The sequence below is a fragment of the Anolis sagrei genome, chromosome 2, assembly GCF_037176765.1.
Source record: "Anolis sagrei isolate rAnoSag1 chromosome 2, rAnoSag1.mat, whole genome shotgun sequence".
Lineage (NCBI taxonomy): Eukaryota > Metazoa > Chordata > Lepidosauria > Squamata > Dactyloidae > Anolis > Anolis sagrei.
The window spans coordinates 275,413,619-275,425,832 of record NC_090022.1 but is presented as its reverse complement, the minus strand read 5'-3'; the positions used below and the strand labels follow the sequence as shown (position 1 = coordinate 275,425,832).

At 39.5% G+C, this 12,214-nt stretch overlaps 1 protein-coding gene across 2 annotated transcripts in view; it reads right to left on the bottom strand.

Annotated features, from left to right (window-relative positions):
- HCN1 (hyperpolarization activated cyclic nucleotide gated potassium channel 1) overlaps window positions 1-12,214 on the bottom strand; it is a 214,072-nt gene that overhangs the window by 46,506 nt on the left and 155,352 nt on the right. For both annotated transcript variants that reach the window (XR_009630579.2, XM_060761466.2), the window contains exon 5: window positions 6,042-6,188. Coding sequence is in view for 1 of the 2 variants with exons in the window: in XM_060761466.2 (XP_060617449.2) it covers window positions 6,042-6,188 (147 nt within the window). In the remaining variant the exon portion in view is untranslated. The remainder of the gene's footprint in view (window positions 1-6,041; window positions 6,189-12,214) is intronic.

Genomic DNA, 12,214 nt, shown 5'->3' with positions numbered 1-12,214 from the left:
AAGAGTATTTTCAGTTATTTATTTACATGAACTGTTGTTTCCTTTAAGGGACAGCAAAGTAGATCCGGGGAGGGTGGGGAGAGAAGGTCAATCATAAGGGTATCCAAAATTCACGGACTATCATGGGTTAAATCGATAATGATATACCATAGAGACTTCTGGGGTAAAACTGTCAATTTGTTTTGCTAATCTTTCCACTGATGAAGGAATTCCTTAGTTCTATTTTATCTGTCCACTCTTTGAATTACTAGTATAGAATCTGGCTGCTTGAGTCCTCAGTGGAATTATATGGTCAAATCATATTTCATCAATTCTTCAGCAGCTGTATTTATTGGTAGTACATTTTCAAACCTAACTCAGAAGTTTGGTTTTTAAGCTTTAAAGTTCTAAATATTTTGAGTCCAGTTTATCCGAAAGGTTTACCTACACCTACATGTATTAGCCTGTCTTAAAATCATCTTCAGGCAATATTTGGTTTCACACACTTGCCAATACTACTTGTCCACAGCCCATGCAACAACTTTCAATTTGTCAGCATGATCAACACAGTCTGGATGTTTGAAAGATCCTTCTCTTTTGCTCCATCAAATAAGAATATTTTCCCCTCATTTTGGAAAAAGAAACTTCACTTTTAGTTCTCGTCTCCCTTAAAAAAGATGTGCCAATCCGTGTTTAAGAAATTTAGGAAGACTTGGTTTACTTTTGTTGCTTGTGCTGAATCATATTTTGATATTGTTCAGCATGTCCTCTTGCCAAACAGTTTTATACATATTTGTTTTATCTGAAATTAACATAACCAAATGCTGTAAGCCGCTCTGAGTTGTAAGTTTACAGCAGAGAGGAGAATAAAATGTCTTTAAAAAGAAACATATATTATAACATATTTTGTGTTAAAATTCCTGCAATTTCATAAATACTCAAGCTTTTGGCCATATTGGCTATAATGCAGCACTGTTAAACTAGACGTAGTGTTTACCTAGGATCTTGGATAATATATTTTCCTATGCTTTTTCTCAAATGAACAGGTAAAAATTGTGCCACTTTGGATTTCATAAAGAAAACTGTAATCAAGAGCCAAAATTCAGTCAATACTCATAGTTGGGTGTATTCAAGGTGAAACTGAAAAAGAGCATTTGCTGCACATTTTAAAATAAACATTTCATAACAATCCTGGCTGTATTATCAGCACAGGGCAGACTCTTTTCTTGGAGCAAAGGGATCTTTTGCTTTTGGCATGCATATCTAATGCCTAAATAGCTTCCAACATTTCACAGAAGGAAATAGGGACATGAGTGGCCAAGCAACCTCAGAAAATAGTCAAGGTGGAAAAAAGTTATTACTAAGGAAAATACACATAAGTTATGAAAAGCTGCAGCAGTTTGCTTTTAGTTTAGGGCTTCTTTATATGAGTCCCGAATCACCCCAATTGGACTGCTGCTGTCTTCAAGACACGCAGCAGCTTCTGGGGAACATTGTTGTTTTCTGCCTGCCTGCCTGCCTGCTTGCCTTTCTTTCTTTCTTTCTTTCTTCTGAATTTGCCCTGCTTCAGGCAAAGCCATGGATTATTCTGGAGTTAGTTGGAAACTCTAGAATATCCCAAGACTTTGGGACAGTCTGGGCAAATGGATTGAAACTTGTGCCATCCTCCTTTTGTGTCCATGTCTTCACTGTTCTTAGTAATCCACCAGGGGTCATCCAGTTCAACTCTCTTCTGGCGTGCAGGAGAAGCACAATCAAAACACCCCGAGTGGTGGGAGGGAAATAGGGTTTTGGAAACAAGGAAAGCAAGGGGGAAAGGATCTGCATGACAAGGAAGAGGAGGAAAAAAGGCTTATGATGCCATGGGAGGTGGTGGGGGGGAGGCTTTTGGTGGTAAGGGAGGTGGAAGGCAGCATGGAACTCCTCAGTATTCTTCCCAGAACCCCAAGGGCTCCACGGAGCACACTTTAAGAACTGCTACTTTATAACAACAGCCACTCCACCAGCCAGAGATTATGGTGGTTCTAGAAAATGATTCCATCTGAAACAAAGTGATTGATTTATTTGTTTCCTGTATTATCTTTGCACAAAACACAAGGTAGCAACTTATTTATTGAGTTGGTTTTTACAGGCAAATAGAAGCAGAAAGTAAGGTCTAGCCACATGGAAATAAGCTTAATCACTTGGGAACCTGTGGTATTAGGATGATTGCTGGTGCAATAGGAGTGGGTTTAAAAGGGAAGTACCTCCCATGTGCTTTAAGGAGGAGTGGTTGTAGAGTTTGGTTGGCGTGTGGAGTTTGGTTATGGTGAATTGTGGTTGGAGTTTGTAGAGAGTTGCTGTAAATATCTTTATATATATATATATATATATATATATAGAGAGAGAGAGAGAGAGAGAGAGAGAGAGAGAGAGACTGAAGATATAAAGCCTTCTTGTGTTTGAAATGAGCATCTGGAGTTTGGTGTCTTGTGTTCCTGCCACAACTATGAGGAGGGGAGCCTGAACTCTAGCTGGTGTAAGCAGGGAAAGCTTCCAGGACTCTATTAAGGAAGCAGAGATCTCTGATAGTTTTTACATTTTCCACAGTAAAATAAAACAATATCTCCCTAGTGGTAAAAACACACACACTGCCATAAGAGCTGACTGTGTCCTCTGACTGAATGAATTTTTTGATGAGATCCCCCACTTTAACTGATATTAACAACTAAAAGTTTTTTCAGCAGTGGCCTTAAGTAACAAATGCTGCACAGTAATTTCAATATTTTTGTGCCAAATATTTGATATTCTTGGATTTATTTTAAAATATTTTATTTTGTAATGATCACTGGTATATTAGTTGGGTTTTTTATTTAAAAAATGAATGGTCATGTGCAATACACAGGAGAAAGAAAGTATGCTACCCAAGACATTTAAGCCTTAGTTTGAAAAGGTTAAGTAATGTGGAATTAAAAGACTTGCAGACATGGAAAATTCACATTTCTTCATTCTATCTTAGGCCTTAAAATTAATTAGTGTGACATTTCTATAATGCTAATAGAAAATTTATGCTGGTAGACAAAAAAGAGAATTACTTTCTATCACCATTTGGTTGATAAGATGCAAAAAACTTGTGTTTGTTCAAAGTAATCAACTTCTGGGTGAGTTCAATAACCTAGATTTTCTGTAAATCGTGACTTCAGAGTCTACGGGTAAGATAACTCTAAAACCTATTGGGAAGGGAACACTTTGTGGAAGGCATACTTTTTCTTTTTCGGCAACACTTGTCATTCTGTGTTAATAAGTCTAGCTTTAATTGTGCTTTCTATCAGGTTAACATAGTGGAAAATTGAACTGACAGGACTATTATTTTCTGAATCATCCCAGTTCTCATTTTTGAAATATATTAATTGGATTCTAGACTCCCTCTCTGATTCCTTTCCCCCCTTCAACTTACCAGAGTCTTCACCAGAAGTCTTCACTTGAAGCTTTTGCTTCTCTTCCCCTTCCCCTACCCAAAGCCCTTATTTGGCTCTTCCAAGGGAGGAGGAGCAAGATAGAAAGGTTTCAGGCTTTGTCGGAGTCTTCTCCCAGTAAGTGCAGGGGAAAACGGGGGACGGGTAGGGGAGGCTGGCAGTGCCCATGATCCCCATCCCTTTTTATCTCAGATCAGCAGGGGTGAGTATCTGGATACCCTCCCCCTGCAAAAACCTGGGGTTTTGGCCAGTGATGTGGCCTCCATCAACAACAAGAGGAACTGAGATTTAAAATCCCCTTTCCTATGGCATCTTTTGCCTGTCTGGAACCACCCTGAGTTAATAGACAAATAGTGAGTCAGCAACCAAGTAAACCCAATTGACTTTAAGGGTATACTATAATCAAAATTAACAACAGGATTTAAAACACAAAGTGATACTGTGTCTCCTCCAATAACTTAGGCTGGATCTACACTGCTATATAATCAAATATCTGATCCCAAATTATCTGCTTTGAACTGGATCATATGAGTCTAAACTGCCATTTAATTCAGTTCAAATCAGATAACCTGGGATCAGAAACTAGATTAAATGGCAGTGTAGAGGGGGACTTAGACATTTGCACAGCAATCCTAATGGAACTAAAAAGGAATGAAGGAGTGGATCTTTCATATCCCAGATTTGCTAGCCTGCAATGGCCTGGGAGAAAAGATAGGGAGTGGTTTTACTGGGTCTCTGAGCCTGATGGAGCTATTCCACTGATAACAACATAGTTGTGGTATGTGGGGAAATTAGCTTTGACAGACCTAATGGATTTGTGTGGACCCAGAGAATCCAAATTTAATGCTTCTTACCTTTATAACAGTTTGGAACTCAATTTGGAAGCCTGCTGTTTTATGTTTCTATAACCTTGTAGTAGCACTTCATTAGTAGTAGTATTTACTAGGCCTGTTTGATCAAGAAAAAATTTGTTTCTAAATTCGATTCTTAATTGGGGTGTTTTTTTGTTTCGATATTTAAAATATTTACAAAACTTTCCAAAAAAATGTTTTGTTATTTACGAAATTTCGTAAATATTTACAAAACATTTTGTAAGTGTGAATGTTGCAGTAATGGTCACCTTGATTAGCATTGAATGGCTTTCATTTCTCCCACCCTGGACATTCCATAGATAAACTGAAACTCCATTTGCTCCTGACGCAAAAGTTGCTCCTGACACGAAAAAAAAAGCCTCTCTGGCAGGGGCTCCAGGGGCGGGGAGGAGGAAGAGGAGGACAAGGAGGAGGAGAAGGAGGAGAAGGCGGGGAAGAGGAGCAAAACAGAGCAGGCAATGGGTTTGAGCTCCGGAGATCATCTGACTTGAAAGCCCCAAAGTGCGGAAGAGAGAGAGACAGAGAGAGAAAGAAGGAGAAGCGAGGGGGAGAAAAGTTTGGTCCCCGCTCGGTCTCTCCCTCTCCCCGATCCCGAGAGGGGGGCGTGTTTCTGAAACTTTCTTCCCTCGCTATCTCTTCCCTTCCCTTCCTTTCCCCTTCCCTGGCCCTCCCTTCTCCGCCTGCCCCCCTCCGCCTCGCCGCGCGTGCGGCTGTCCTGCCCAGGAAGATGATGGATGGCAGGAGGGCAGCCGCGCGCCAGCAGAGCAGCAAGGAGAGGAGGAGGCAGCAGCAGGAGCAGCAGCAGCGGCGCCCCAGACTTTGCTAAAGTCCCCTCGCTGCGTCCCGGACGGGCCTGGCAGCGCCTCCATCCCGGGAAGGAGGGCTTTGGAGAGAGAAAGAGGGGCGGAGGAGCCACCGGCGAGGGGCGGGAAGCGAGCGGGAAGCAGCGGGCGATGGGGAGCCGCACGCCTCGCCCTACCCGGGAGACGCTGCCCGCCTGAAAACTTCTCTTCGGGTAAAGTTGTGCCTCCCTTTCCCTCCTCCTCCTCCGGTTCCTTCTTTCTTCTTCCCCCTTTCTCAATCCTCTTTCCCCCTTTCAGCCTCTTCTTACTCACTTTCCGAGTCCCTTCTTCCTCCCTCTATCAACTCATCACACTAGAAAATGAATCGGCTCCGGCTCCTGCTCCCTCCTCCTCCTCCTCCTCCTCCCAGCTGTGTTGCTCGCGCCGCCCCTTCGCCCCGCCCGCCCCATTTACTGCTGGGGTGCTTGGGAGCGCCGGATTGGCTCCCAGGCACCAGCAGCACTCAGCAGCCTCCATCCCATTAACGAGACGAGCTGAAGCTCGTAAAAAAAATGGGGCTGCTGTTTCGATATTTTTAAACCCTTCCGGGTTTGAAAATATGTTTTGAAATCGCGTCGGATATGGTAAAAATAACGAATAAATTACGAAATAACGAATTAACGAACTAAAACCGACAGGCCTAGTATTTACATCTTGATAGTAAAAACCAGCTGCCATGTTATATTGCCTTTTTGTGTTTAGTCTATTAGTTATCAATAAATGCATGGAGGAAATCCTCTTTAGTCAAAAGTAGAAATAACTTCAGAGACTCGCTGAACCGCATCTTGGGGGGAGGTAGAGTTTATATACTTTTGAATTTTTCTCCAAACTAAGACGGAAAATAAAATCTCCCCCATACACAGACCATTATGGAACAGGACTGAGATTCTTACCTCCCTAAGAGGGTCATTAAGCTCATTCAAAATGCTGTCCTCATCGAAGATCTTGCCTTGGTAACGATGCTCATAATAATCATGGATCTTCTGACGCATATCAGCAGGTAGCTTATGGAACGACATGTACTGTTCCACTTGTTTGTACTAGAAGAGGGGAAAAGTAGACATTTCAATGTGGGTTTCTTAAAGAAATCAGTTGATGAGCCACACAGAATGAATTGTTCACATTGTAAAAGAAGAAAAGAAAGGTAATTTATTTTCAAAGTGAGTGAAAAGATAATAGCCAGTTCCTCTGCAATACTTAAGGTTCTGAGTGATAAGCTGCAAAGCACTGTTGGTTGCACACTATGTTTTTAAACATTGCTGTATGTCCTGTTTTTCTAACATCATATTTTGTAATAGTTTGGTTGGTCTTGATAGTAGTAAAGCCAACTGTAAGTTTTTAGATGTTTTTCCCTTTGGTGGACCAACAGATTTGCTTTTTCCTTTCATGCACATTTTGTTTTGGGAAACATACTTGTCAGCCAAAGAACCTCTAGATTTGCCAGAGAATATCAGCATATGTGGAGGATTTGTAAGCATATTCTCAGGTGGACACACAGTACACATGGGGCTTCAGCCAGAACTTAAACTAAATTGGAAAAAATACCTTACATTTATTTTATAGTCTTAATCTGCAGGAAAAATAGAAGATTTTATGCCACTATTTCCATTTCAATTGTTTTTTTAAAGGAGTGTGTCAGACACCAGGTAAATTTCTGGGTTCATTTATCCTAGAATTGTCTTCATTGACTGATAATAACAACAACCCATGGATTCAGATATGAAGCCACCACAGTCCCATCTCAAGGTGAACCAACCTAGGAGTCTTAGTATTCAAAACATTTACTTTTGATACTTCCTTTCCATTTCTGTTCATACTGCTATGACCATTTCACTGTAGGTGCACAAAACTCAGCATGAAAAATGGGCCTATACCTGGAGTGAGCAACTATGGAAGGTACTTTTTCCTTTTTGAAACACCACTTTCCAATGGATCATTCCTCTTAAACTCCTACACTAAAGGAGACAGATAAACATTTGAAAAATCTTCTTTCAATGGGACCCATATCATCTTTAACCCACTAATGGAAACAGAAGGAGCATTAACAGACCGCCCACACTGAAATGTCACCAAGTAATCAGACAAATCCACCACTTCCCATCACATGGAAAAATATCCATTTTAAAACATTTTTATGTGCAGGAAAGGAGTGGAATCGATTTCTGCCCATCTTTGAAATCCTCCTGTTTCCACACACTGTGGACTGAGTCCCACAAGCAACTACTGGAAGCAGTCTTGTGTTATTTATATTTATTTTTTCACCCAAATGCCCCCTGGGAATGTGAAGAGCTTTCCCATCATATTTTACCCCTTCCCCTGCAGTTAATTTAGAACCATGTGGCTTTGGGAAAACATGAAAGTGAACAGGTTCTGTTGTTTTAAAAAGGCCTAAAATGGCCCAGGAAAGTTCAATTACATGCTGAATATACCCTAATGTCCCTTAGAGTTTGTCTGTGGGCATTCAAGGGTGAAAATGTGTGTGTATGTGTGGGGGGGGGGGTTGTAGGAGGGGTGCATTGAGGCAGAGAATGTTACCCTTTAGTCTCCTGCGGGAATAAAGTACCCCTAAACTTCCACAGTTTCCCAGTAGTGCCTAGCAGATGCAGTCCAGGAGGTTTCCCAAGTTTGAATAATTAACCAGCATGGATATAAAGCCCAAGTGAAAAAAATGACATGGTAGGGGTCTTTCAGTTGTTATCCCTAACACTGCCTTGATCCTAATCCTAATCCAATCATACACATGTTTCTCCCAAAAGAATCTGTTCAGACTCTTGGTACCAAATGAGATAGCAAAATACAGGAAACAAGGAATATCTGAAAGATGACAAGTCAAATTGTTAAAGCCCTGCTTGTCTAATGCTAGTTTTGTCCCCTCTGACACCAGTTTTTTTTTAAAAAAACCAAAACATTAACACAGGGGCAAACTACGTGACAAATGTCAAGTCCGGTTTGACCCTAACAGACCTATTCTCCTTGGATTCGGCTAATCCTCTTTTAAAACCACCTAAGCCAGTAGCCATATCAACATCCAGACTGTGACAGCAAATTCTGCAAATTAATTATATGTTGTGTGAAGTGCTTGTTCTTGTTTGTCCTTAACATTCATCATGTTATCTCACAGAAGGAATTCAAGGACACTATTCTGTCAAATGCTACACCATGACAATGCATATTTTTCACAAACTTCTGCCACACCGTCCTAATATCATTTTGTTACATTAGGAACAACTGAATTTTTCCTGAAAGTGGGCTTGTTGCATTATGATAATATCTGGATTTTATATACCCTATTTTGCATTTAGGCAGAGGAGTGGAATTATCTGCTTTTCCCTTGCTCTAATTTACAGAGCTCTTTTATAAATAGTTTTGGCTCAGCTTACCTGTCTGAACATATCTCTCCCTATGAACCAACCCAGATGTTAAGATCTTCTGAGGAGGCCCTGCACTCTGTTCCACCCCCTTCACATATATGGCTGGGGGGAACGAGAGAAAAGGCCTTCTCAGTGGTGACCCCTCAGCTGTGGAACTCCCTTCCCAGTGACATTAGATTGGCTTACTCCTGTCTGTCTTTTAGAAAGAAAGTCAAAACTTGGCTATGGAACAAAGCATTTGGATGAAATTTCTAATTAAACCATCCCTTCGTTTTCTTTTTAAAGCATGCTATTGTGAAAATGTATACTCTACTGACGATTTTTCACAATGTTTCAGATTTGTTTTGTACCTAAATATATTTCCAAGAATCTCAAAATGTATAGTTATCATTCATTGGAAATCCCCTCTCAACTTAAATCACAACTACACACAAACGTGAGAAGTTTTCATATATACTTTATTGAGAAGAGACACCTTGCCAAGTGCATGACAACATGTGGCAGGAACACCAATTGTCATGATGAATGATCCTGAGGAATGTAACCAGGAGTCATCAAGCACAGGCATTCTCTTCTCCTACCTACCTCTTCTCTACATTTGTGGTGCCTACTATAATTCACACAGCAAAAACTATCTTGTTATATTTCAAGGACCAACACCTCCCTCCTGTTCTTCAGAAAGATGGTTAAAACCTGGCTGTGGGACCAAGTGCAATAAGGCAATAATAGGAAACCCACTCCACTGACCAGAGCCAGCATGGTGTTTTGAGATAGTTTTAAACAACTGATTTTAAAGTAGATATAACTGATTTTAAGGTTTGTGTATATTTATGGTTATTTTATGTCCCGGCATGGAATGCTTGCAGTATATATGTTGTGCTCCGCTCTGAGTCCCCTTTGGGGTGAGAAGGGAGAATATAAATGTTTCAAAAACTGTCTTCCAGTTCATAGAAAGCACCAGATAAAATATGGTTTCTTTATTACATTCCTCCCAGATCATACTGCTGCTAACAGGATTAATAAAAATAACCCAATACAGGAATGGTTCTCAATATGAAAGAACTAAAAACCAAATAAACCATATTTGCTTACTGCCTGGAAAATGCATACTGTAAACAGCAAACACAGTGCAGCCATTTGCTGACTCACCCATAATAAGATTTATTTTCAAAAGGGATTAAACCCAAAGGTTGTTATGAAGAAGGTCACCGTTTAGTCCTCAACAGCAGATGTTATAAAATGGTGTATTTACTAATTACCGGGGATGGATAGCTGGCTGCTTTTGCTCTCTGCTTGTATGTATGTGTGTGAGTGTGTGGGATATCTTTAGCAATGACATTCTTTTCCTAGAGGATATTTAATTAATTTAGCTAGATGAACCCAACCTTTCTGCAAGAATTATTAGACATACTACCAACATTATTTCAAGCCAAAGGTGGAAGGCATCCAATCACTAGGTCAAATTCTTTCTACTGAATGTTTTATGTTATATTTATACTGGAAATTAGAACATAAGGAGATAGTTCTCATATCTACCCCAAATGTTGAGTTTTATGGGCAAAAGGGAGCAGTTCCTATCTGAAAGGTATTGTTAGCCATGAATCTACATTGGTAATCCAAAGTTTCTTATATATAAAGATCATTTTTCCCCTCCTTACCTATCCTATATGACACAGCTGTCCATTGTGAAAATGTTGAGTAAAAAATAAAGGAAAATATTTACTTTTATTTACTTTATATATTCATGCATAAGTCTAGGAATTTTAGTCCAAATATTGACCAAAAAACATGAGTTGACTTATCCATGGGTCAATGTAAGTATTGCACCTTAACTCTTATGAAAAAAGGAACGATCCCCTTTTCTAAGTAGAATGGCAAACAAACTGCAGAAACTAACTAGGATTTCTGCCCCTTGGAACTGTACATGTAATTAAGTACTTCTGAATGCTACTTGATTTCCTATATTATAAAGTACCGCTGACTGTTTTAATGGAGCCAGACTAAATTTCTTTTGATCAACAGTAAACATTAAACATAACTGAGGCTATTTACATTTAAATGAAACATCTCAAAAAAAGTTCCAGCTCACTTTTACCCTACCAGTAAACTTTAGAAACTGTACCTAAATTTGGACCACAATCTAATTTTTCTGCATCTTGGACACATAGCTAAGTATACACAAAATCCCTGCTGTTCTATCTGAATCTCCCGGAAGTATCCAACTTCTTGCCCATTCCATCTTTTCTTTTTAAAAAAAATACCTTTTTGTAACCACTCTGTTGCCAAGTGAACTCTGAAACTGTGACCTGATAATATGTCTGAAGAAAGCAAACATGGACAAAGTACCATGCTTGACTTCTTTTAAGCTATGCGACAATTCAGAGACAGTAGTATCAACAGCTATTGCTGATTCATCTGATAAGCTTTAGGTTTTGTTTGGTTAGTTTTCCAAACAGCCTTTGTTCCCCTTAATGCATTTGAGGTTTACAGTCAGCCTCATTCTTTTGTGAACTCATTAGAGATTGCCATGTGTGCCAATGACATACAAGTGTCCAGTGCTGAAGTGATAACATACTTTTATCTCAGGTACTTGACTGCTGGAGATTTTGTCCACATACTTGGAGTTGTGCTTATCTTTCTCTGTGCACCAGGGAGGAAAATACCCTAGATTGGTTCAAACAACTACAGGCAGCTCTTCACATTTGCAGGTTTAACTTGATTATTTGCAGATTTGATCAATATGTTATCTCTAGGAAATTCTAGATCTTCTAGCATGACATTATGATCAGTTTCCACCAGTCATATGGAAGAACTTTGAGATTGCTAGAGAGGTATCTTCCCAGATTAAAGCAAATATTATTTTTCTTTTTTTTTCTTTTTTACTTTTGTGAGAGTCTTCCATCCTTAAACCCAGTGAAAGTGGAGGCTTACTGTAGATTTCTTCTCACAAGGCAGACATGTTACTTGGGGCAGTTTTGTCCTACTGGAATTTTCCTGTGATAAAAAGGTGGGATTTGGAATTATCCAGAAGTGTTTCATATACTTTATTAATCTTTATAAGGTCATGTTATACCAATATTATATCCTTGGGCAGAAGATTGTAATTATGTATAATACCCACAGGAGGAACCCTGAGACCAAAGAGCTTCTGTTTGCATGAGTGCACTAAATGAGGCTCTGAAATAACCTTTGATCCAGAGACTTCTTGATACAGAAATCATTCTTTTCTCTCTCTAGAGTTGTAAATGCCATAGTGCAACAATGAAATGTCATTTCTACACTATAATTGTATAAACCTCAAGAAGAATAGGAAAAAAATACCCTTCAAATCACTAGATTAAAACATAAAATCATGCCCAGTATTTTAAAAAAGAATGAAAACAAGGGGAACCTATGGTAGATCCAAGAAAGAGCGCCCACAATGCAGAGAAGAATGGAAAATGTGGACTTGGATTTGACAGCAGTCAATGGAACCTGACAAAGGCATTCACATCTCTTTAGATAACACTATGTAACTAAATGTGAAAAAATACATTCCTGGCTTGAAAGTTTTATTTCTTGTTTAATAGTTCAGTATCCTTTGAAAGTAGTTGATATACTCTAGAAAGTTCATTTCTGTGGCTGCCACAAACTAAATTGGTTGAGACTCTATGAGATAGTCATTGAAAAAACTACAACAAAAACATATGCTGAAG